This window comes from Benincasa hispida, chromosome 8, assembly GCF_027475165.1.
Source record: "Benincasa hispida cultivar pf3 chromosome 8, pf3_genome.v1.1, whole genome shotgun sequence".
Lineage (NCBI taxonomy): Eukaryota > Viridiplantae > Streptophyta > Magnoliopsida > Cucurbitales > Cucurbitaceae > Benincasa > Benincasa hispida.
In genome coordinates this window covers 23858300-23885496 of record NC_143485.1, presented here as the reverse complement: position 1 = coordinate 23885496, position 27197 = coordinate 23858300, and the positions used below count along the sequence as shown (strand labels likewise).

The window sequence follows — 27197 nt, the reverse complement described above, 5'->3', positions numbered from 1 at the left end:
CACCGAGTCATTTCAAGGGATGAGGATTGAGTGATTTTTGCTGCTTTGTTTTGATTGCTGGCATGTTTATTCTCTGGTGTATCAGCAAATCTGTGTCCATTTAGGCTTGTGTTTACGCGTAAAGAAAACCAATTGTAATGGACTCGATAGTTAAGCGAATGAGATTGTTTTGATGGTTTCTAACAAACAAGTGTTGTTTATTTCCATTTAGAATTGTAATGAAATATAGATGATTTTTAAAATGCATTTTTGGCTTTTATATTTGTAGTTAATTAAAATGTAGTAATTGAAGAATATGTTAGAATTAAAATGTCATTGTTCATTTTTATTTATTTAAATTTGGACAAAACATACTTTGGTTTCTAAGGTTTGAAGTTGGTGTGATAGGTCCTAAGGTTTCAAATGTTACATTTTAGTTCCTAAGATTTAAAAAATGGTTCTAAATGGTCCACAAATTAATTTGAATGTTAGTTAAAAATTGATGTACCATGTTAAGTTGGTTTCTTTTGAGGCCGTTTCGATGGGGTCGGCTTCTTCCGAGGGTTGCCGTTTCGCCTATTCGTTCCAACGGTGTGCAGCAGAGGACGGTTTTGTTTGTCTTCGTTTCAGACTTTGTTCAGTTGCTGGCGTCGTCGTCTTCGGGTCGTACGATCGTCCTTTTTCGGTCGGATTACAGTAGTAGCAGAGGACGGTGTCAATAGTAGACAGTGAGTTTAATCTGGACAGTGAGGGGTACGTTCTGGTTATTAGCAACAGAGGACAGTGTCAGTTTAGATCTGTGGACGGTGAGGTTAGATGGTGCGTAAGCAGTCACCTTTAAGATTGAAGGAGAAGAATGGAGGTCGAGTTGCTTGACGTCCCTTTCGTCTGCTTAGACTGGAGATCGAATCAGGATTGGGTGCTCATTCTTCGGAGGTAAAGGGTTTTGGAATGTCTGACGGTTGTTCTGAGGAGGGTGAAGGGTCAGGTACGAGGAATGTGGCCAAAGGGGGGCTGGGGGGTTGACGGTGGGTGATTCGACGACGGTTGAAGGGTTGATCATGGAGTCTAAAGGTAATCGGGTTGAGAGGTTTGAATCGGATGGGCATGGGGTTTGGGCTAGTAGTTGGGCAAAGGAGGTTGGGCCAAACTCAGGTACTAAGTAAAACAGTATACGGTGATAATTCTTAAGATAACTTTGCGGTAGCAAATAAATAATGATTGGTTGGTTTGTTGTTTACGGTGTAAAATGTATGCGATGGAGTTAAGACAATGGTTAATAGTACGGAAGATGCGATGAATATGCAGGGAACGAGTTGAGAAGGATTTCAGCTAACACTTCCTAGGATTGCATTCATGTTATGCAATCATGCAACACACATACAATAGAAATCATCTCTCAACGTAAATGATACGGCTTCTAGTTCTAGAACGCATGTGATATATGCGATAAAGTCTATAGGACCTACACATAAGCCTCTATTCTTGTTTATGCAATGACGAATGACATACACACATATAAGGCGACCGCATAATACCATATCCTATCTCTAGGGTGCATGCGATGTATGTTGGCAAACATGGCTTATCGCTAAGTCCCTATCTTTCGCTTATGCAGATCTAATCTCGCTCTCTCGAGTCTAGATTCTAACCTAGCTCTCTCAAGTCTTAGGTTCTTTCTTTAGACTCTCTCTCGAGTAGCTCTAAAGGGGTGTTGGTTGCAACATAAGACAAGATAATCACATGCAATGAACATCCTAGGTCATGTTAGCTAAGTTCTTCTCAACCCATTCGATAGATTTAGCTACTCATGCGTGCTTTTAAGAGAGTGAACAAATGTAGATAAGCAAGTTCCATTTTATAGATATAGAATTGAAATACAGAATAACAATGCGGAATAAGAATAAAGAGCCTGGTAGCAATCTCTTGCTTCCCAAGGCTTTTACACTGTTCTAATCTACTTTGCTCAAAAGATAATCTCGCTCTCGGGAGAGTCGACCCTCTCTCTGCTTTTCCACGCTTTCTGGGTTCTTTCTTGAGCTGACCAGAGCGATCTTCCGACGTCTCTTCCCTTCTCTCGCTCCACCTTCTAAGTGAAAGAAAAACTATGAACAAGGCTACTTTTTCTAAGGAAAAAAATTATCTAACTGTCCGAACTCCTTCACTGAAGGTTGCCTTTGATATTTATAGAGCTTCGGGGTGAAAGGCTTCTTCTCTCTTATGATTGCACTGATGGGATGACATTAATTCTCTGTCTGATACACCGAATATTTGTCACCGAAAAGTTGAGTGTATTTACTATAGTAGTTCGTTAACGACTTATCAACTTAATTCAGAATCGACCGTCATCAGCTTTCTGTCCCATCGTGATTTATTACGCTTTTCACCTGGATGCGCCCACCAAGTTGCGCCAGCTCTATGTGGCGACCTTCTTGAGCAGATATTTGTGAGTGCAAAACACCGCATAGCCTTGAGGTAACGTGATCTTTTAATGTGCTCGACCATTGATTTCTTTGGATCGCATTTTTTGCCTTGCGTCAACGTATATTCTACACAAAAATACATAAGTTAACTGTTTTAATGCGATGAATGCATGCGATCACAATATTGTGAACTTAATGCTTTTTGGACGCAATCTTATATATTTTATCAACGCAAATCTACATTGTTTAATAACTTAGCACTGTAATAACGTGTATTTCTGCCCGTTATCACACCCTCCAAATTTAAACAATGTTTGTCTTCAAGCATAAGCTAAAGATTTTCTTTAGAAAGTCAACCACAATCTTTTTTCCTAGATTTCTCAAGGATGCCTCATTCAAATCCTATACACCAAAATTTCCTTAATTCTTATCCAGGTCTCTTCTTAAAATATTTCTAAACTTTAGGGACCACAAGTTTAACCTTCAAAAAAACTTTATTAGACTCTAAGGCATCGCATGATTTATTTTTTAAAAAAAAAATCATTGGGGTGTTAAATGATTTTTTATCCTTGCATATTTTAGACATTATTATTTTTTCTCTGACTTGCAAGTACCTCACCTTCGTTTTGGCTTGCCCCTAGTGTGTCGTGCGAATATCCAACTACGAGTAAGATGCTCTTTTTCAGACTAAACTCATGCCCATTTGGCAGTGGAGTTGCGGTCATTTTATCTATGTGTTGATCATGATTCCTACCTTCATTTTGGCTTGCCCCCACGTGTGTCATGCAAACATCCAACTATGAGTAGGATCTGATCGCAACGTTATGATTTTTTTTATAAGGCTAAAAATAGCAAGGTCTAAAATAAATATCGCACCCCCAAATTTAAAATGTGGCAATGTCCTCATTGCCAAAAGATTGAAAGAGTCAGTTTGAAAGAAAGCTAGCAAACTACCAACTTCTAGAAATATTTCATGAGGTGGCTGTCCTAAAATTAAGTTGACTCTAGTATATACGAAAAAATAGAAGCATGTATTTCCTCATTGAAATCATAATCGGCAAGGAGAAATCATGCGTTGACTTACTAAATTTATCAATGTTAAATGATTGCGGTAACCAAAGAGGATGTGGTGATAAAATTTTCAAAATTAAAATGCGATGCGATAGTGCAAAATTTGGAATAAAGTCAAGGAAAGATACAACCCCCAAATTTGCGTTGTCCCCCGCATTATTTGTTGACGCATCCTGCTTTGCGGAAATCTACTTTCTTTGGATTTCGGTGACGAAATAAAGTAGTTGTGTCTTCGTGTAGCACCTCCGCAATCATTTACCTCGATCGTTTGCAAAGAAAAACATTGAAAGGGTCAAATAATAACAACAAAAAACAAAGTTAACAAAATTTCTCTATCTCTCTCTCTCCTTTTTTTTTTTAAAAAAAAAAAAAAAAAATCAGATAGCGAAATGATAATACTAAAGGGAATAGAGATAAGTTTATGAATTCGGAATTTCAACGGATACTTTACAAAACTTGCGGCCTATGTCCCTGATGAATTTGAATCGTCTGATAGCGCAGAGACTACCCACTTCTTTCTCATTCAGCGTTTCTTAGGTACACAGAGGTGACCTTGCGATGCCAGTCTTCTCTGCGATATACTTTCACTCGTTGCCCATTAACCTTGAATATGTTGGTTCTGTCGCCATTTGATAACTCGACCGCACCATGCGAGAATACCTCTTTGACTATGAAGGGTCCAGACCAATGTGATTTTAATTTCCCAGGGAAGAGTCTTAGCCGTGAATTAAATAGTAAGACCTTTTGCCCGACTTGGAGATTCATTTCACATATTTGTTTGTCATGCCAGCACTTTGCATGCTCCTTGTAGATCTTTGCATTCTTATATGAGTTAATTCTTCATTCCTCCAGCTTGACCAATTGAAGTTTTCTCGCTTCTCCTACTGTCTTTATGTCAAAGTTTAGCTTTTCACCACCCACAACGCTTTGTGCTCTAGCACCAGTGGTAAATGACATGCTTTACCAAATACCAACGCATACAGGGACATGCCTATGGGTGTCTTATAGGCAGTCCGGTATGCCCACAACGCATTGTCCAGCTTTGTTGCCCAATCCTTTCGCGAAGGCCTTACCACCTTCTCTAGTATCAACTTGATCTCCCGGTTGGACACTTCAGCCTGACCATTCGTCTGTGGATGGTATGCGGTAGCCATTTTATGGAGGATATTATATTTGCGCACCAATTTTTTGACAGTGTGATTGACAAGGTGGGACCCTTCATCACTTATTATGGCACATGGAGTGCCAAAACGAGTGAAAATATTTTTCTTCAAGAATTTAGAGACTACTGCCGCATCGCTTGCGGCGCATGCCACTGCTTCTACCCACTTGTACACGTAGACAGCGACTAACAAAATATAGTTTTGATCATTTGATGGTGGGAATGGTCCCACGAAATCAATGCCCCAGACGTCGTACAACTTTAGTTCCAAAATGGTGTTCATAGGCATCGCATGTTTCCATGAAATATTACCCATGCACTGGCACCGGTCACACTTCATCGCGTAGTCACTTGCATCCTTAAATAGTGTTAGCCAATAGTATCCACTTTGTAATACTTTAGCTGCGGTGTACTGGCCTCTAAAGTGCCCGCCATATGGTGAATCATGACATTGCGATAATATGCGTTGTTGAGCAGCATTCGGTACACACAGTCACAAAATCTGGTCTGCCCCCCTTGTAACGCTGAATTTATTGTATGTCTTTAAATAAGCATGTAGACAAATAAGAATGTGAATCATACAAGCTCACGTTGCCATAAAATTGTTGACTTGGAAAGATGGAGATGGAGTGTGGATACTGTGTTATGCTTATTTACACGTTATGTGATACTACTTCTAGATGTATACGTTATTAATGAAATGCTTGTAGTATGCTATGCGTTGTCACAAGTTTCCTTGCGCTAAAACCAAGTATAATTCCAATGCAAGTTTTTCAGAGTAATCCGAGGTCGAACACAGGGATTGTTGTCGTTAGTGTGTTACATTTGTGATATATGCGACTAGTGTTTTTACAATTAATAAAGGGTGTTTGTACAGGAAATTAAATTGCGGTAAAGTAAAATTGTGCAGACAAACTAAAGTTGCGTTAATAAAATAAAGTGCGATAAAAATAAACCTAAGCTAATGTGATGCAAGATACAAGATACATGATATACATGATGTTGAGTTCGAGACTGACTGTGAAGTTTATACAAAGGATCGTGGTATGCGATGGCAAGGCTTTATGGATGAATCAGAAGGACAAAGAATAATTAGTACAAACATCGCAAGTTTGTTAATTGCGTTAAAGATACAACTAAGGTTCCGCTTTCCCTTGGCGTACACCTCTCGGTGATCGGCCGCGTTCCTATATCTCTATGTAAAACAGGGATCAACATGGTGAGCGCAAGGTTGCTTCCATCTTTGGAAGTACTTCTCGCTTTAGTGAACACATTCTTCCAACCCTCTCTCGATAGGCGGAATGACATCTTCACTTCTGCTCTCATAGGTGAAGATGCCATCTAGCATGCTTTGACTAAACTTAATTATTTCCTTAACCCAGTTAATTTACTTGCTCAATTATTGCTAATTATCCAAGGGATTAAGAAAACAACGTGGAGAAAGTGAAATATGGATGAACAAAAATAGGCAAAGAGATGGAGGTGGAAATGATCATAACATTTAATTATAGTATTAAGCGTCTGATACATGGTGTGAGTGATAGAGATTAAGAAGATGAATACCATTGATGATAAAGAGATAGAAACAAACACAGAAGAGTGTCAACGTCTTGACACAGATCTGGATGGTGGATTTGCTTGCCGACGTGTGGAGTGGATGAAGAGAAGAGCTTCCCTCTTAGGCTTGCTCGACCGGTAGAAGTGACCTTTGTACAGAGCTTCAACGGCAGGGATCGGAAAGATTCTTGCCCGGAGACTCACCTCTCAGCCTTGTCTCTTAATTCTTTCCAGATTTACTCTAATTAGTCGCTCAACCAGTCTCTCTCACAGATCAAACATACACTTTTCTCTATATTCAAGCATATTTTCTTAGTGGAATGGCCGGAGCTATTTATAGGCTCGACTTTGACTCTCTGCATTGCGGTCCCTACTTTATTATTAAGGTAGTTCTTGAAACGGTGGAGTGAATATTCCTTCTGTTACGTAATCAATCCCGTCTGAAATGCACAATGATCAGCTATACACGCGTCAGAATCCTCTGTAATTGTGTTGCTCTTCACATCTTCGATCATTTGCCCACATGCGGTATGTTTTTTATTACCGCATGCGGTTGAGATTGCGTTAATCGCTTAGCTCTTGATCGATTGTCACATGCTCCGTTATTGCATTGATCGTCTATTCGTTCCTGAATGATGGGCGCAATGCGACGTAGATGCGTTGTTCTTTTTATCTCGAGCCATGAACGCATACGGTGACTTGATTTCCTGCAAAACAGACTTGAAATATTCTTTTCTACCATCGCAATGGTGTAAGTGGGTGTATTGACGACAATTTATAATTCTCGCATTTCTTAGCTAATTTCCATACAATTAACGCAACTTTTCTTCCTTTTGGCTGCAATATCTAAATAAAACAGTATAAATAACTTGTATTTCTACAAGTTATCACACCCTCAAATTTAGATATATGCTTGTCCTCAAGCATATCTTATACTAAGGCAATATTGCTCAATTCCTATCCTAAATTTTGCATCGAGTGGTTGCTCCGAATGCTCCACCTAGGCACATTACTTAACATCGCAATTTCTTTCTATCCTTGAAAATTCCTAGCAAAGCCCTACTTTATTCTCCTATACTACAAATTTCTGCTCAAAAATGCTTTTCTAGTTTTAAAAAGAATGTTTACCTCTTCTTGTCAAAATAACTTGATGCGTCTGGATGCGGTGGTCAAACTTTGCGCCATTTATTAGAGACTATTGATCATGGTTACACCCTTTGTTTTGGCTTGTTCCCATGAGTGTCATGCGAACATCCAACTACGGTTGTGTGCCAATCTCAACTTTAACTCTTGAATTTCAGAGGAGTTGTTTATTGTTTCTTTTATTTTTCTTTCTCATTTTTCTCTTTTCTTATTGCGTTGTTCTTGGAAAGCCACCTTCGTTTTGGCTTGCTCCCACGGGTGTCATGGAACATCCAACTACGAGCAGAATCCTTTCACAACTTAACTCTTATCAGGTTGGGATTGTTTTTGGAGTTTCCCTTGCGCTGACATTGGAGTTTATATGAAAATTTGTTTTTTTGTTTTTTTTTGTTTTGGAGATCATAAACGCATTTTTCTTAATGACCGCATCACTTGATCTCATCTGCTCAGACCTTCACCACCCTCAAATTTAGAGATGCGCAAGGTCTTCATTGCGTTGTTTGGACAGAATAGACAAACACTTAAACAAAATTTCAAAAAGAAGATTTGAGCAGAATTTTGAAAGATAAAAAGTAAAGTATTGCTATAGCTACGAATTAACTAAGTGTTAGTAAGAAAATACAAAGTGTGGGAAATGCTACTAAGTGTATGCATCTTAGTCATCATGGCAGCGCAATGAATAACACAAAATAAAAGCTCAAGAACATCGCAAAATTGACAAAGGATGATAAAGACGAGGCTAAGGCATATGGATAGAATTGTTACTTAGTTGTATTGAAAATTAACTAAGTATACAAGGGATTACAATTAACGCAATACAAAACTTTTTGCATGTACAAAGAATCAAAGAATGAGCTTCTATACATAGGAAAATAATGAATGAAATTATCTTTTGTCTTTGATCCAGACGGGTGCACGATTAAAAATTAATACCACGCTTCTATTAATGCAAATACATTTTTGCTGAGGACGGGCAACAATGCATGTATTCTCGTAACACACCCCTTAACTCAACGCATTTCTAGAGGATGTGCGCACGATATTTCTACCAGCACAACACTACCTCAACATAGTGCATTTTTTGCTACGGATAGGCAAAGAACACATACGAGCACAACACACACCCCTTAACGCAATGCATTTGGGTATAATGGATGCAAAGTGTATCTGTTATCATGAAATGCACCCATCATCGCATTACATACCAAGAATGTTTTTTTCCTTTTTAATTCATCGATAACGCAAGTCAAGAAGACTTTGCGGTGTTCATTGTTTTATTCAATCATTCACAGAGATTTTAAGAATGACGTTACTAATGCATACAAACTAAAGAAATGAAACATGACATGAAAATACTCAAATGAATTAAATTGAAGGTAAATACGGAAAGCATTAAAGGCTGATCCTAATAAGCAGTAAATAACGCAATTTAGGAAGCAGTAAATAAAAGCTATAAGGAAAGCAATTAAACATAGATATGGGGATGCTACTTGAAAGAGTTTTTCAGAATTACCGCAATGACATCCCCCGCAAGCGGTTAATCCTCTTGCCCAAGTCAATGGTCTCCATGCGTCGATCCATACCCCCCCCGTTGTAAGGCTTAATCCGTTGACCATTGACTTTAAATGTGTTGTTCCCATCTTCAGTTGTCAGTTCCACTGCGCCGTGGGGAAAGATAGTCTTGATGTGGAATGGTCCAGACCAACGAGACTTCAACTTCCCTGGAAACAATTGCAAACGTGCATTAATCAATATACCTGTTGACCTTCGATGAATGTCCGGTTGTTTATGTGGTCGTCATGCCACTTCTTGGTTCTCTCCTTATAGATCTTAGCATTTTCGTAGGCGTCTCTTCGCCATTTGACCAGTTGGTTTAGTTGCAGCTTCCGAACTTTTCTCGCACTTGCTAGATCAAAGTTCAGCAGGGAGGCAGATGACAAGCTTTTTCGAATACCAGGGCATATGGGGACATGCCGATTGGAGTTTTAAAGGCAGTTCTATATGCCCACAGCGCTTCATCGAGCTTGGGTGACCAATCCTTCCTGCAGGTACTGACTACCTTCTCCAAGATAGTTTTGATCTCTCGGTTAGAAATCTCTGCTTGCCCATTAGTCTGTGGGTGGTAAGTGGTTGCAACTCTATGGCTGACGTTAAATTTAGTCAACAGGTTGGTAATTATGCGGATGAAATGTGAGCCCTTATCGCTGATTAAGGCCCGTGGCATTCCATATCGGGCAAAGATATTCTTCTTGAGAAACTTCGCCACCATGGCCGCATCATTCTTAGCATATATGATGGCCTCAATCCACTTTGATACGTAATCAACCGCGACTAGGATATACTGATGACCTTCTGAGGGTGAAAATGGGCCCATAAAGTCGATTCCCCATACATTAAATAATTCAATCTCCAAGATTGACGTCAAAGGCATTTCATTTCTTCTAGACATTTCCTCGTTCTCTGGCATCTGTCGCATTGCACAACGTGGGCATGGGCATCCTTAAACAGTGTTGGCAAAAAATAACCACTCTGTAGGACCTTTGCGGCAGTTCGCTGCCCCCCAAAATGTCCTCCATAAGGGGACTCATGACAAAGCTCCAGAATGTGTTTGACTTCATGCTCAGGGACGCATCGACGTAAAATATGATCAAGTCCAATTCGATAAAGAAAGGGGTCATCCCAGACATAAAACTTGACGTCGTGTCTATGTTTCTTCTTCTGCTGGTAAGTATAATCTTCTGGTACTTGACCGCAAACGATGAAGTTCATAATGTCCGCATACCAAGGAACATTAATGCCTACCGACATCAGCAGCTCATCAGGGAATCTTTCTTCAATGTCTTTTTCTTTCCCTTGAACCTCACAATTTTTCAATCTTGACAAATGATCAACGACTTGGTTCCCGGTGCCATTCCTATCTTTAATTTCTAGATCAAACTCTTGTAGGAGCAACACCCATCGTATCAGCCTCGGTTTCGCATCCTTCTTTGTCATCAGATATTTGATCGCAGAATGATCAGTATACACCACAACGTTTGTTCTGATTAAGTACTGTCGGAATTTCTCCAGTGCAAATACCACGACGAGCATTTTTTTCTGTGGTTGTATAATTCTCTTACACATCTTCAATGTTTTGCTCGCATAATAGATAGGATGAAATACCTTGTCCTTGCGCTGACTCAAAACTGCGCCCATAACTGCTAGCATCACACATCAACACAAACGGTTGCATCCAATCTAGCACACTCAGAATGGGTGTGGTGATGAGCGCATTTTTCAGTGTTTGCATGCATCATCAAAATCATACTCACGATCAGCTTCAAAGAGCGCACTTAGGGGCCTTGCGATCTGGGAGAAGTTGCGAATAAATCTTTGATAAAATCTTACATGTCCCAGAAAGCTCCTAAGTGTTTTCACGTTCACTGGTGGGGGTAGCTTGGAAATTACGTCGATTTTCGCCTGATCAACTTCCAATCCTACTTTCGATATTTTATGACCCAGTACAATCCCTTCTTCAATCATAAGGTAACATTTCTTCCAGTTCAGAACAAGATTAATATCCACACATCTCTTCAAGACTTTCCCAAGATTAGATGAACAGGAGTCATAATTATTGCCGAAGACTGAAAAATCATCCATAAATACCTCGATTGACTCCTCCAAGTAATCTAAAAATATCGCCATCATACATCGTTGGAAAATACCTGGCGCATTGCAGAGTCCAAACGACATGCGACGAAATGCAAACGTGCCAAATGGGCACGTGAAGGTTGTCTTATCTTGATCCTCTAGTGCAATTGCAATTTGGTTTTACCCTGAGTAGGCGTCAAGAAAACAGAAGAGTTCATTCCCAGCAAGTCGGTCTAACATCTGATCAATAAACGAGAGTGGGAAGTGGTCCTTTTTAGTGGCCAAATTTAACTTGCGGTAATCCATATAGATTCTCCACCCCATAGTTGTCTTGGTGGGAATTAATTCATTCTTGTCATTGGTGACGACTATCATTCCCCCTTTCTTCGGAACGCATTGCACTGGGCTCACCCAGCTGCTATCTGATATAGGGTAAATGACACCTGCATCTAGCAACTTCACTATTTCTTTCTTCACAACCTCCCTCATGGCAGGGTTCAAATGACCTTGCCTTTCTATCAATCCCGTTCTTCCTTCTTCCAGACGAATCTTGTGTATACAATACGAGGGACTGATTCCTTAAATATCTTCCAAGGTTCATCCTAAAGCCTTTACGTTGTTTTTCAGGATCTGAATGAGTGCATCCTCCTTCTCCTTACTCAGCGAGGCAGATATAATAATCGGTAACGTGTTATTACCTCATAAGTAAGCGTATTTGAGATGCACAGGCAACGACTTCAAGTCTAACACAGGTGGTTCTTCCAAGGATGGCTTAGTGCATTGCGATTTTCATTCAGATAACTTAATTGTTTCAAAATTTGATTCAACTTGTATTGCGGTGCAATCTTCCTCCCACATTACGCCGATTCCAAGATCTTCTTCCTCCAACTCTTCTAGGGGCTCGTGCCAAGGTTCTTCCTGCAATTCCTCAACATATTGGAAATTCTCCATATCACTCGGATATTTCAACGTGTTGAGAACGTTGAACTTCACTTGCTGATCGTCAACCCTGATGGTTAGTTCTTCCTTCTGTACATCGATCAGTGCTTGCCTGTTGCAAGAAATGGGCGACCCAAGATGATAGGCACCTCTCTGTCAACTTCATAATCTAATATGATGAAGTCAGTAGGGAAGATGAACTTGTCTACTTGCACGAGTACATCCTCTATCTTGCCCTCAGGATGCGTTATCGATCTATTGACCAACTGTAATGTAATTGTAGTTGGTCTTGCGTTGCCGATATTTAGCTTCTTGAAGATCGACAAGGGCATTAAGTTTATACTCGCTCCTAAATCACAAGTGCATTTCCAACTTTCTTCCCTCCTATTGAGCAGGGCAATGTAAAACTCCCAGGATTTTTCGTTTTGGTGGGAATGTTGTTTTGAAACAGCGCACTGCATTCATATGTTAACACAACTGTTTCATTTTCCCCGATCTTTCTTTTGTTAGCAAGTATATCCTTAAGAAATTTTACATAGCTCGACATTTGTTCCAGAGCTTCTATTAAGGGAATATTGATGTGTAATTGTCAGAGGATATCCAGGAACCTCTGAAATTGCTTACTATCATCTTTCTTCTTCAGCCTGGACGGGAAAGGTGGAGGATCCCGCTGTACTTCTTGTTTAGTTGGCTATTCATTGAGGTCCTGTGCTGTCTGTGTTTTGGTAACTGGAGGTTGCGTTGATTTAGAATTCAAGTCTTACTGAGATTCATCTCTTGTAGATGTACTTACTTCTGAACTGGTGATTTTATCATTAATGGTTGGTTGGTCATCGTTGGTTGTTAAATCCACTGGTCTTGTTATTGAATCTGGTACTAGTGGCACAGGGGCTGTTGTTTTACCATTTCTTAGTGTCACTGCTTGACATTGCTCTTTACCACGTGGCCCTGATGCTCCCAAACTACTAGGCAGTGTACCAAGGCTTTATTCTTTAGCTCAATCGCAAGCTGTTCAACCTGCTCCTCTAGCTCTCTAAGGAAGGAAACTTGCGATTGCCTTACTGCCTCTCTCTTCTTGATATAATGTTTCAATAACGCTTCCAAAGACGAGGTACTACAAGAGGTGTTAGATAAGAACTATTGGTCATAGGGTTGTATACTTTGAGAATTACCTGAGCTGTGATCCAGATTAATGAAGACCAAAGGGTTGCCTCGAATCTCCTGATAATTGTTCTGATGAATATTATGGCTCCCTTGGTTGTGATTCCCATCCCAACTTAAAGTTGGGTGATTCTGCCAACCAGGGTTATAGGTGTTGCCAAACGGTTCATTGTAGATAGAGTATACGGATTGTTGGTTCCATGGGCAGACTTCTACTGGATGTCCCTCTCCATATTGAACGCAATTCATTGCGACCATGTGTGTCAACGCATTGACTTGCGTTGATCCTTGAGAGAGATGTCTTTGCTGATTAGCCATAGTTTAAAGGAGTGAGGTCATTGTGGTCATTTGATCTACTAGGGTGCTCATTGCGTCCATTGCCACAACGACACCTTCTACTCTTTCTTGCTTCAAACCTCTTTCCTCAAGCCCGATATCTAACCATTCATCTGAATTTCGCAAAATGTGATCTAAGATGCTCTTTGCTTCCGTATCGATCTGTCCATTAATCCTCCTGCTGCAGAGGCATCGGCAACTGCTTGCGCTGATTGATCTAAGCCATTGTAAAAAGTCTCCATCAAAATGCAATTGGGAATCCCGATATGCGGACAACTCTTCACTAATTGTCTAAAACGCACCCAGGAGGTGCTCAGAGTTTCATACCCCTTTTGTTCAAAATTCAACACATCCCTCCGTCTCCTTGCGTTGACGGCTGGAGGGAAGAATTTATTCATAAATCTTTCAACCAATTGTTCCCATGGTTTAATCTCATCTAGCTCTAACGACTGAGCCCACCTCTTTGCTTCATCCTGCAATGTATATGGGAAAAGATATAATCTAAGTACTTCTTGAGTCACACCAGGCATAGAGAATGAGCTGCACATGTCTACAAAGTTCGTCAAATGAGTATGCGGGTCTTCTTCTTGTAATCCTCCAAATTGCCCCACATTCTGGATCATTTGCAGCATAATTGGTCTCATCCCAAAACTTGCATTCTTCTCAACCGTAGGTCTTGAAATTCCTGGCAAGAAGTTATAATAATCCGGCGCCGCATAGTTCCCCATAGGGATGTTGCGGTCTGCAACAAGAAAAACTGGATCTTGCGCTGATCGGTTCACCTCATGATTTCCTGCGGGTGCCTCATTGTTGTTTGCCATATTTCTTCTCCACTTAAGTCAACCTTGATGTGCTCTTGCGCGAAAAATATACCTGATCTTTGGGTCAACTTAGAATTTTTGGATCACTCCAGTACTCATAAACCATCAGACTGCTTTCCGCAATAAACAGCCAGTACAAAGAGATCTGTCCGGCAAAATATCACAAACGCATTCAACACTAACCGTTACCAATCCCCAGCAACGACGCCATAAACTTGTAACGCTGAATTTATTGTATGTCTTTAAATAAGCATGTGGACAAATAAGAATGTGAATCATACAAACTCATGTTGCCATAAACTTGTTGACTTGGAAAGATAGAGATGGAGTGTGGATGTTGTGTTATGCTTATTTACACTTTATGTGATACTACTTCTAGATGTATGCGTTATTAATGAAATGCTTGTAGTATATTATGTGTTGTCACAAGTTTCCTTGCGCTAAAATCAAATATAATTCCAACACAAGTTTCTTAGAGTAATCTGAGGTCGAACACAGGGATTGTTGTCGTTAGTGTGTTACATTTGTGATATATACGACCAGTGTTTTTACAATTAATAAAGGGTGTGTTTGGACAGGAAATTAAATTGCGGTAAAGTAAAATTGTGCAGATAAACTAAAGTTGCGTTAATAAAATAAAGTGCGATAAAAATAAACCTAAGCTAACGTGATGCAAGATACAAGATACATGATATACATGATATACATGATGCTGAGTTCGAGACTGACTATGAAGTTTATACAAAGGATCATGGTATGCGATGGTAAGGCTTTATGGATGAATCAGAAGGAGAAAGAATAATTAGTACAAACATCGCAAGTTTGTTAATTGCATTAAAGATACAGCTAAGGTTCTGCTTTCCCTTTGCGTAAACCTCTCGGTGATCGGTCGCATTCCCATATCTCTATGGTGAAATAGAGATCAACGTGGTGAACGCAAGGTTGCTTCCATCTCTGGAAGTACTTCTCACTTTAGTGAACGCATTCTTCCAACCCTCTCTCGATAGGCAGAATGACATCTTCACTTCTGTTCTCACAGGTGAAGATGTCGTCTAGCATGCTTTGACTAAACTTAATTATTTCCTTAACCAAGTTTATTTACTTGCTCAATTATTGCTAATTATCCAAGGGATTAAGAAAACAACGTGGAGAAAGTGAAATATGAAAGAACGAAAATAAGCAAAGAGACGGAGGTGGAAATGATCATAACATTTAATTATAGAATTAAGCATCTGATACATGGTGTGAATGATAGAGATTAAGAAGTTAAATACAATTGATGATAAAGAGATAGAAACAAATACAGAAGAGTGTCCACATCTTGACACAGATTTGGACAGTAGATTTTATAAACCTGAGACTTTTCTTGGATTATTTGCCCTTGTCACATATTGTAGATGTTGAATTTAAGTTATTGTTGTTCCATTGTTGAAGAAAAATGACAAAGCTTTTGGTTGAAGTTGTCTTTGATAATTTTGGAATTTATTAATAAAGAAAATAAAAGAAAGGAAATAAAGAAAAAGAAAAGAAAAGAAAAAAAGGAAAAGTAAAAAGGAAAAAAAATGAAAGGAAATGGAAACCCATTCGGCACTTAAGGGTTTAAAGTGAGAACTCACCACCCTCTAACTCATTTCAGCCCATTTCTCCATCATTTCCCATAAGATTTTCAGAGCATTTCGAGAGAGAGAGTGAAGGAAGAGGAAGAAGAAGCTTGCTGCAGGTTGGAGGTTGAAGAAGGGAGGAAAAAGTTCATGCAAGTGCAACCATGGAAGAATCTGGATTCAACCTGTCTATCTCTGGTTTTTAAGTTGGTTTGAGCTACACAAGAAGAACTAAGAGGTGAGGCCTGACTTCCCATAATTTAATCCATTTTCTAACAAATTTCATGAAGGAAGCTTGTGCTAAATCGGATGTTAAGTTAATGTTTTTTGAAAAGGAAAACAAAGCACATAATTTTCGTGCAAATCAGAAGGATCTTGGTTTTCTCTGGTTTTTCGAACGTTCTGGGGTGTACAGGATGAATTAGAAGCTCAACTAGGTATTCAATTTCCTATAACTTACATGAAGAATTTGTGAGCCAAAAATGACTAGAATTAGGTTTAATTTCAGGAGAAATGTAGAGGGTAGCAGAGAAGCACGAATCTGTATTTGCTGTGTTCGGGGGGTTTATGGACAAATCCGTTGGGAATCTCATTTTTATTCTTTCAGGTAAGTTTTAGAGGGTTCCAAAATGAAGAGTTTAATATATAGTACATTAATTTTGGTCAAGTATTGAGGAAGTTATGAGTGTTGGAAATTAGGGTATTGAATCTGGAAAATCTGGAAAAAAAATAGTGTGAAGTATGATTTTGTTTCTAGAATTTAGAATTCATGAGCATGGAAAGACAAGACGATTAATAGTTTTGATGCTCGGTTTTGGTTTGTTGGACAGGCCAAGAGGAAATAGGCCGAATCTACAGACCATGGAACTAGCTAAGACTGTGAGTGACAAAACGAATTTCGAAAATGTTTTCTAAACTGTAATTTATGCTTAAATGGTTTACATGCTTGAATATGAACTTATGAATGATACATGATTTCTATGAATGGTTTCAAGCATAAGTTTTGAGCTTAGATTTTCTAATGAGATTTATATACGAGCACGTGATTATTGAATTCCTGAAAAGTAGTTGAAACGATATCATTTAAAGTAAAGTATGTATTATGGAGTACTGTTAAAAGATTTTTCAGTTTTTCATGAGCAAGTTGAGTAATCTTGAGTTTTACGAAAGATAAAGATAAGCAGGCATATTTTAATATTTTCATGTGGTTTTCTGAGACTTTTATTGACTACATGACTGGGATATTGAGCCCGAGGCTATATGGTACCGTGTGCACACAGGTTATATTCCGTTGTTGACGTTGAGTGTACTCTGTGACAACGATGCTGTCGTGAGGTTTGGGTGGGCCCCATTACGACAAAGATGATGGGAGTGCTGGGCGGGCCCCACTACATCGTAGAGCTAGTAAACGTTAGTTGTACTAGGCGTGCCCTACACAATGTTGATTTGTCATGTTAGTTAAAATGTTTTATATAATTGATATGCCTTGCTAGATTTTAATGACATACTTGCGGAATATTTGAGAATGCTTTTAGTATTACACGTTTATGTTTAATGCTTTGATTGAATAGATTTATATGTTTAAAGGTTATTCACGTGTTCTGATTTGCGGATTTACAGTTTTAAATTTAGTCACTCACTGGGTTTCGTAGCTCACTCTTTCAAAATGTTTTCCCACTTTTCAGGTAGAGATCGAGCTCCCGGTGCCTGATAACTGCTAAAAAAATTTTTCTGCTAAAAGCTTCCAGATCAAGCTCCATACGTGGGTGGAGTTGTACATTGTGTCTGTTTGTATTGTAAATGTCTTTATAAGAACTGGATAGTTTATGGTTGTGTAAGCACTAGATGTCGTGATTGTGTAAACCCCAGTTGGATATGTTTTTGGTTGTGATATCTCTATCAGGTTATTTTCCAAACCGAGTTATGTCAGGACTGCACTTCATGTGTGTCTAAAGGTTTTCAGGGGTTCTGCTGTGTTGTGTTACATGTAAAGTATTTTATATTTAAGATTAGTATGTTTATCAGGTTCAACGATTCAGCAGGGTCAACAGGTATCGTTAAAGGAGGATGATGTCTGTTGGCTTCACGCCATCTCCTTGACTAAGCTAGCAGGTAGTTTGGGAGGGGGTGTGATAGATTTGCTTGCCGGCGTGTGGAGTGGATGAAGAGAAGAGCTTCCTTCTCAGGCTTGCTCGTCCGGTAGAAGTGACCTTCGTATAGAGCTTCAACGGTGGGGATCGAAAGGATTCTTGCCTGGAGACTCACCTCTCGGCCTTGTCTCTTAATTCTTTCCGGATCTACTCTAATTAGTCGCTCAAAGTCTCTCTCTCATATTAGTATATACACTTTTCTCTATATTCAAGCATATTTTCTCAGTGGAATGGCCGGAGCTATTTATAGGCTCAACTTTGACTCTCTGCACTGTGGTTCTCACTTTATTGTTAAGGCAGTTCTTGAAATGGTGGAGTGAATATTCCTTCTGTTATGCAATCAATCCTGTCCGAATTGCACAACGGTCAGCTATACATGCGTCAGAATCCTCTGCAATTGCGTTGCTCTTCACATCTTCGATCGTTTGCCCGCATGCGGTGTTGTTTTTTTATTACCGCATGCGGTTGAGATTGCGTTAATCGCTTAGCTCTTGATCAATTGTCGCATGCGTCGTTATTGCGTTGATCGTCTATTCATTCCTGAATGATGGGCACAATGCGACGTTGATGCGTTGTTCTTTTTATCTTGAGCCATGAACACATACGGTGACTTGATTTCCTGCAAAACAGACTTGAAATATTCTTTTCTACCATCGCAATGGTGTAAATGGGTGTATTGATGAAAATTTATAATTCTCACATTTCTTAGCTAATTTCATACAATTGACGCAATTTTTCTTCCTTTTGGCCACAATATCTGAATAAAACAATATAAATAACTTGTATTTCTACAAGTTATCTCCCCTCTTATACAGATTTGGCTCATCCCAATAATAATATCTGCATTCATGCCTGAGCTGCCTCTTTTGTTGGTCGGTATAATCTTTGGAAAATTGCTTGCAAACCAGATAATTTACCACATCTGCGTACCATGGCAATTCTTCAATATGAAATAGCTGCTCGTCTGGGAACATTGCACTCACCTCTGATTGATTGCGGTCAACCTCTGGATTTTCCAATCTGGATAAGTGATCTGCAACTTGGTTCTCCATCCCCTTGCGATCAATTATTTCTATATTGAATTCCTGGAGGAGGAGAACCCATCTAATCAACCTCGGCTTCGCGTTCTTTTTTGTCATCAAATATTTTCACCGAGTGGTCAGTATGGATGAGTATTTTTGTTGCCAGTAAATATGCTCTGAATTTCTCCAACGCAAATATTACCATAAGCAACTCTTTCTCTGTGGTGGTGTAGTTGGTTTAAGTAGGATTCAAAGTCTTACTCGCATATACAATGGGATGTAATATTGTTTTTCTCTTCTATGCCAGCACTGCTCCCATCGCATACCCGCTCGCATTGCACATTGATTCAAAGGGAAGTGTCCAATCTAGTGCGATCAACACGGGTGTGGTCGTCAATGTGTTCTTCAAAATCCTGAATGCGTTGAGGCAATTTTCATCAAAGTCAAATTTTCTATCAGCCTCCATCAACGCACTCAGTGGTCATGCTATTTTTGAAAAGTCCTTGACAAAACGTCTGTAAAATCCGACATGTCCCAAGAAGTTCCTAACAGCTTTACACTCGTTGGAGGTGGGAGCTTTTCAATTGCTTCAATTTTTTCCTTGTCCACCTCCAACCTGTCCCTAGATACCTTATGCCCTAGCACAATGCCCTCCTTCATCATAAAATGGCATTTCTCCCAATTAAGTACGAGGTTCGTCTCCTCACATCTTTTCAATATCTTCTCTAAGTTGGCAAGACAGACTTCGTATGTGTGCCCATATACAGAGAAGTCGTCCATGAATATTTCTACAGAGTCTTCGAGATATTATGAAAAGATGGCCATCATGCACCTTTGGAAAGTGCTCGGTGCATTATAGAGGCCGAACGACATGCGGCGAAAAGCAAAAGTTCCATACGATCAGGTGAACCTGGTCTTGTCTTGATTTCGGGAGCAATCATAATTTGATTATAACCGGCATACCCATCCAAAAAGCAGTAGAAGTCATTTCTAGCTAGATGATCCAACATTTGGTCAATAAAAGGTAAAAGGAAATGATCTTTCTTTGTTGCCGCATTGAGTTTCTGGTAGTCCATACAAATTCGCCACCCGGTGACGGTTCTTTGCGGTATCAGCTTGTTATTTGCGTTAGGGACTATCGTCATCCCTCCTTTTTTCGGCACGCACTACACGGGGCTGACCCACGTGTTGTCTGCTATCAGATAGATGATGCCCGCATCTAACAACTTGATTATCTTCTTCTTTACGACCTTCTTCATCGCAGGGTTGAGTTTGCGCTGATGTTTGATCGATCCTTTGTGGTTTTCTTCGAGACGAATTCTATGCATACAGTATGGGGGGCTAATTCCCTGAATGTCTGTGAGCATCCAGCCAATTGCTCTCACATATTTTTTTCAAAATGCTCAGCAGCGCATTCTCTTGGTCTTCATTAAGTGTAGAGGAAATGATTATCGGTAGCTTTTCATTCTGCCTCAGAAATGCATACTTTAGGTGTTAGGCAAGGTCTTCAGCTCTATTATTGGTGGTTTTTTAAGGATGGTTGCATTGTTTTTCCTTCTTCAGTCGTTGTCGACTCATCTTCTTAGGTTGCGATCATCTCATCTTCCTTGTTTGTTTTTTCTATGATTGCATTGCATGCAACAATGGATGCGATCGCATCCTCATCTTTGTTTTCATCTTCAGCTTCTCTTCTTCATTCAAACTTTGTTCGTCGTCGGATTCATTAAGGTCTTCTTTGTCAGGATATTTCATGGCACGAATAATGTCAAACTTGAGCTTCTATCCATTCATGCTCAAGGTGATATCTCCTTTGTGCACATCAATTTGGGCACGACTGGTTGATAAAAATGGTTGCCCTAGGATGATGGGCACATCTTTATCTGCTTCATAGTCCAAGATGATGAAGTCTGCTGGCAATATAAATTTGTCGATTGTAACCAGCACGTCCTTCACCTTCCCCTTTGGATGCACCAGAGATCTATCCGCTAATTGGAGAGTCACGGTCGTGGGTGCAAGTTGCCCCACATTCAACTGTTTGAAAATTGGCAGAGGCATCAAGTTAATGCTGGCTCCAAGATCGCATAGCGCTTGCCCGATGTACAATCCTTCAATGGAGCAAGGTATAGTAAAACTCCCAGGATCGAGCATCTTTGGTGGGATTACAAATTTTTAGCTCTGCGTCAAAGCCACTGTGGTGAACTTACCAGTGCCTCTCTTCTTTGTCACCATATCCTTTAGAAACTTCGCATATGCGGGCATCTTCTCAATTTCTTCAGTGAACGGAATGTTTACATGTAATTGTTTTAACATAGTCATGAAGCGTTGATACTGTACCTCGTCATTCTTCTTCTTTCTAAGTCTCTGTGGGAAAGGTGGCAACTGTACTCTCACGGTCCTCTGTTCTTTTGGCTCTGAGGTTGATGCAATCTCTGTCTCTATCGCTTTTTTTTCTCTTTCTTCTTCTCTAGTCATCGCAATCTCTGGTTCCAGCGCAATTGAAGCAGTTCTGCTCGGCTCTTTTTTCTCCCCTACCACAATTTTGCCACTCAGCAATGTCACCACTTGACATTGCTCTTTACCCATACCCCCTAGGTTGCGTGGGAGTTCCGTTGAATTCAGCAAGGCCCCTTGCGGTCTGTTCTTGAGTTCGCTCGCAATCTGGCCCATCTGTAGTTCCAGGTTACGGATAGACGTTGCTTGGTTTTGAAGCACAGTTTCGTTCTTTTCAATGTATTGCTTCAACAAACTTTCCAAAGAGGAAGACTGCGGCGCCTGCGAACTGCTGGCTTGATTACTCGTCTGACCGTTAATTCACGGGAAAAATCCGGGTGACCCTTCTTTTTGCGCCACAGATTGAAAATTTTGCTACTGATTTTTCCACGCAAAGTTGGGGTGGTTTCTCCACCCAGGGTTGTACGTGTTAGAGAATGGGTTATTCTTCCCAAAACAAACTGACTGTGGGTTTTGTGGGCATTCCTCCATTGTGTGTCCTTGAACGCAAGTAGCACATCTTGCGACAGTCTGATTGATTGCATTCATTTGCCCACTATGCGTTGTTGGGCTGTTGATTGTGATTCCCTGTATCAAGTTCATCATCGCAGTCATCTGACTCTAAAGTGATGCGATAACACTATTATTTGCATCACTATCCTTTATTCTCAACATTTGGTCGCTCTCTCTCCAGTCCTCGTGATTTTTAGAGATGCAATCAAGGATGTTCTTGGCCTCATCATACGTTTTGTCTAGCAAACCTCCGACGGCTGCCGCATCGGCAGCGGTTTGCGAAGCAGGGTTTAATCCGTGATAAAAGATTTCCATTTGCCAGCAGTCTGGTAATCATTGTGTGGACAGTCTCTTACCAGCCTCTTAAACCTCGCCTAAGCATCACTGAGCGATTCGTCCATGTCCTGTTCAAAGTTGGTTATTAATTTTCTTCTCCTAGCATTCTCAGTTGGTGGGAAATATTTCTTCATAAACTTCTCTACCATTTGTTCCCAAGAAGCAATCTCCCTCGGTTCAAGAGAGTATGCCCATTTCTGTGCCTGATAACACAAAGAAAATGGAAACAAAGTTAATCGAACTTCTTCGGTGGAGACATTCGGGAACACAAAGTGTTGCAGATTTCTATGAAGCTCTAGAGGTGGGCGTGCGGGTCCTCGCCACGCCTTCCTCCAAACTGTCCAGCAGTCTGGATCATCTGCAGCATCATCGGTTTCATTTCGAATCGAGATCCATCAAGAGTAAGCCTTATGAATCCTGGTGAGAAATCGTAGTGGTTGGGTGATGCATAGTCCCGAATGGGCCTATTGCGATCATTTACCAGTAGGATTGGGTTCTCTATGACATTGTTTTCATTTGGTGCTCCGTTTCCAGGTTGTTCCGCCATATTATCTTTCTCTCAATCTATGGGTTGTAATTCACCAAAGATTGAGAGCTACAAAAAAATAAAAAAAATTGTCGTTAGCACTGAATTGCCGAAGTCCTCTGCAACGGCACCAAAAACTTGATGCGTTATTTTATGCAGTGAATTTATGGAAGGAATTTCGGTGATGGGAAATGTGTTGTGCAACAAGTTTTCTCAGCAGAACCCAAGTATAAATCCTGCTGAGTTTGTTGGTAAGTCCAGGGTCGAACTCAGAGACTAAGAAAAACGGTATGCGGTGATAATTCTTAAGATAACTTTGCGGTAGCAAATAAATTAATGATTGGTTTGTTTGTTGTTTACGGTGTAAAATGTATGCGGCAGAGTTAAGACAAGGGTTAATAGTACGGAAGATGCGATGAATATACGGGGAACGGGTTGAGAAGGGTTTCAACTAACACTTCTTAGGATTGCGTTCATGTTATGCAATCATGAAACACACATACAATAGCAAATCATCTCTCAATGCAAATGATACGGCTTCTAGTTCTAGAACGCATGCAATATATGCGATAAAGTCTATAGAACTTACACATAAGCCTCTATTCTTGTTTATGGGATGACGAATGACATACACACATACAAGGTGATCGCATAATACCATAACCTATCTCTAGGGTGTATGCGATGCATGTTGGCAAACATAGCTTATCTCTAAGTCCCTATCTCTCGCTTATGCAGATCTAATCTTACTCTCTCGAGTCTAGATTCTAACCTAGCTCTCTCAAGTCTTAGGCTCTTTCTTTAGACTCTCTCTCGAGTAGCTCTAAAGGGGTGTTGGGTGCAACATAAGACAAGATAATCACATGCAATGAACATCCCAGGTTATGTTAGCTAAGTTCTTCTCAACCCATTCAATAGATTTAGCTACTCATGCGTGATTTTAAGAGAGTGAACAGATGTAGATAAGCAAGTTCATTTTATAGATACATAATTGAAATACAGAATAACAATGCGGAATAAGAATAAAGAGCCTCGTAGTAATCTCTTGCTTCCCAAGGATTTTACACTGTTCTAATCTACTCTACTCAAAAGATAACTATGAACAAGGCTACTTCTATCTAAGGGAAAAATTATCGGTCCTCTCTCTGCTTTTCCACGCCTTTTGGGCTCTCTCTCGAGCTGACTAGAGCGATCTTCCGGCATCTCTTCCCTTCTCTCGCTCCATCTTCTAAGTGAAAGAAAAACTATGAACAAGGCTACTTCTATCTAAGGGAAAAATTATCTAACTGTCCGAACTCTTTCACTGAAGGTTGCCTTAAGTATTTATAGAGCTTCGGGGTGAAAGGCTTCTTCTCTCTTATGATTGCACTGATGGGATGGCATTAATTCTCTGTCTGATGCGTCGAATATTTGTCACCGAAAAGTTGAGTGTACTTACTACAGTAGTTCGTTATCATCTTGTCAACTTAATTTGAAATTGACTGTCATCTGCTTTCTGTCCCCTCGTGATTTATTACGCTTTTCATCCGGATGCGCCCACCAAGTTGTGCCAGCTCTATGCGGCGACCTTCTTGAGTAGATATTTGCGAGTGCAAAACACCGCATAGCCTTACGGTGACGCGATCTTTTGATGAGCTCGACCATTGATTTCTTTGGATCGCATTTTCCGCCTTGCGTCAATGCATATTCTACACAAAAATACATAAGTTAACTATTTTAATGCGATGAACGCATGCGACCGCAATATTGTGAACTTAATGCTTTTTGGACGCAATCTTATATATTTTATCAATGCAAACCTGCATTATTTAATAAATTAGCATTATAATAACGTGCATTTCTGACCGTTATCAACCACGGGCTGGGCTTATTGGAAGCGAGGGTCATTTGGTGGACGAGCGGGGTTCTCATGAGAGGGAGGAGCCGATCCTCAAATCCAGTTCAGTTGGGGGGTTTGTTCCAAAGTCAGATCGATTGGAGGAGCGGTGTGGTTCAGTTGGTTCTGGTTCTAGTGTGAAAAATGAAAGTTCGTGGGTGGCCCTTTTTAGGTCAAATTTGAGGGGAAATTTAGATTTTATTCCCCCTTTGGTTGACAATGACAAAGTTATTGTTGAACCTTGTGAGGAGATTATTGATGTGGGTGTGTGTTTGTGGGAGAAATCTTTGGTTGGTCAGTTTATGGATGCCAAACTCCCGTATTCTGTTATTTGTCGCCTTATTCAGAGAATTTGGGGACGCGTAGAGATGTCAACTATTACCTTGTCTGATAACGGGTTGATTATCTTTACATTTCAGAAGGCCGAGTCACAGGATTGGGTGCTGGAGAGTGATCCGTGGCACTTGGGTGGCAAACCCATCTTATTATGACAGTGGTCTCCAGGTATTGTTCCTGAAACTTTTGTTTTTAATTCTGTTCCTATCTGGATTAAACTGGAGCGTGTTCCCCTGGAGTTATGGATGGATAGGGGTTTAGCAGTGTTAGCTAGTGTCGTGGGTAAACCAATCTCTTTTGATGTTGCAACAAGAGAGCGGCGATGGTTATCGTATGCGAAGGTTTGTGTTCAGGTGGATGGTGATTCGTTATTGCCCTTTTCAGTCACTGTTAGAATGCGGGGTCAGGAGTTTATTATTCCAGTGTGTATGAGTGAAAATCTCGTAGGTGTGCTTCCTGTGCTTCCTTTGGGCATATAAGGGTTGTGTGTGAGAAACAAGATGTGGCAAAGAGGTAAGAATTGTGTATTGTGGCAGTAAATGAAGGCTGTCTGGGGGAGAATAGGGGACATGTGAGTGTGAGGAAGCGACAGGATTTGGGTATTGATAGGAGAGAAGTTAGCCCAGTGGTTGGGAATAGAGGTGCGGGGAATGATGTCGAGTTTACTATGGTTAGTCGTCGTCGGCGTGATAGAGGAGGTTTACGGAACAGGGGTGGTAGTGGGCTTCCTGGTTCGGCGCCCTTGAAGAGCAAAGTGGTTTATTGGTCACCTAGTTCGGTGCCCTTAAGAAGTAGAGTAGTTTATGGGTCCCCTAAAATTAGGGGATTTGTGAAGCATGTTGATGAACATAATCAGTTTGAAGTTTTGTGTGATGAGGGGGGGGAGACTCATTGGCCTGGCTTTAGTGCTAATAGATCCTAATCCGTTGTCAATTATGGAGGGGATGTTCGGAAGTTTGGGCAAAAGCCCAGTGGGAGGTCGTAGGTGTGATTTTTTGCAAGATTCATGATTTGGTGTTCATGGAATGTTAGGGGATTGAATGACCCTATTAAGTGTAGGGTGGTAGCAGATTTCCTGACTTCCTCCTCTGTTACTTTTTGTTGTTTACTTGAGACAAGGGTTCGTCACGAGAACTTTGATATGGTGGTGGGTAGGTTTGGTTATGCTTAGAGGTGTGTGTGTAGTTATAGTGGGAGGGGAGTTGGGAGGATCTAGGTGATGTGGCAGAAGAGTGTTTATGATTTTTCTTTATAGATGTCAGTGGGGATCAGTTCATTTCTGGAACCTTGGTGGATATTGATGCTTGGTTTTATGAAGTGAAATTATGAATGATATGCGATGGTTAAATTGTGTTGAGCACTCAAGTTTCCTCAACGGAATCCAAGTGTAAACTCCACTGAGTTTCCTGGTAAGTCCAGGGTCAAACTCAGGGACTTGTGAAAACAGGTTGCATTGGTAATTTTTAGGAAAACTTTGCGGTAACCAAATAAATAAAGATTTGTTGGTTTGTTGTTGATTGTGTTAATGAAAAATAAACAAATGTGGCAGATTTGAGAAAAGTCAGTTGTGTAATCGTTGCACTGAGAATGCGGATGAACGGGTTGAGAAGGTCTTTCGTTACTTGGGTATGCGTCAGATATGCGATCATGCTACAACCAATCATAGCAAGTCATTTTCCAATGCAAATGCGATGCTCCTAAGTCTAGGATGCATGTGTTGAATGCAAAAGTATCTATAGAGCTTATTCCTAAGTCTCTACTCTTTTCCTATGCGATGATGCAAAATGCATAAAGGCAAGGTGACTGCATACAATCATATTCTATCTCTAGTATGCATGCGATGAGTTAATAACGCATAGTGCTTATTCCTAAGCTCCTATCTCTTGATTATGCATTCTAATCTGGCTCTCCTGAGCCTAGATTCTAACCTGACTTTCCCAAGCCTAGATCCTGTCCTTAGACATCCCTCCCGAGTATGTCTAATGGATGAATGAAGCATACATAATACAAGATAATCGCATAGAATGAAGATTCCCTAGTTATGCTAGCTAAATGCTTCTCAACCCATTCAACTGATTTAGCTACTCATGCGTAAATAACAGAGAGTGAACAAATATAGAGAAGT

General features: G+C 40.3%; 1 protein-coding gene across 1 annotated transcript; it reads right to left on the bottom strand.

The window, feature by feature from the left end:
• Window positions 1–8844: 8844 nt before the first annotated feature.
• Window positions 8845–10530, bottom strand: LOC150034442 (uncharacterized). The gene is made up of 2 exons (XM_090316735.1): window positions 9861–10530; window positions 8845–9056 (listed from the first exon to the last, which is right to left on the bottom strand). The coding sequence occupies exons 1-2, from the start codon at window positions 10528–10530 to the stop codon at window positions 8845–8847; spliced, it is 882 nt and encodes a 293-aa protein (XP_090172861.1).
• Between the last annotated feature and the right edge of the window lie 16667 nt (window positions 10531–27197).

Excerpts from the sequence above, each read along its gene's own strand:
- LOC150034442 (XM_090316735.1), bottom strand. The coding sequence starts at position 10,530 with ATGGGCGCAGTTTTGAGTCAGCGCAAGGACAAGGTATTTCATCCTATC. Across the intron at positions 9,057-9,860 it reads CGCAAAGGTCCTACAGAGTG|GGAAGTTGAAGTCTCGTTGG; the intron begins GTTATTTTTTGC and ends AATTGTTTCCAG.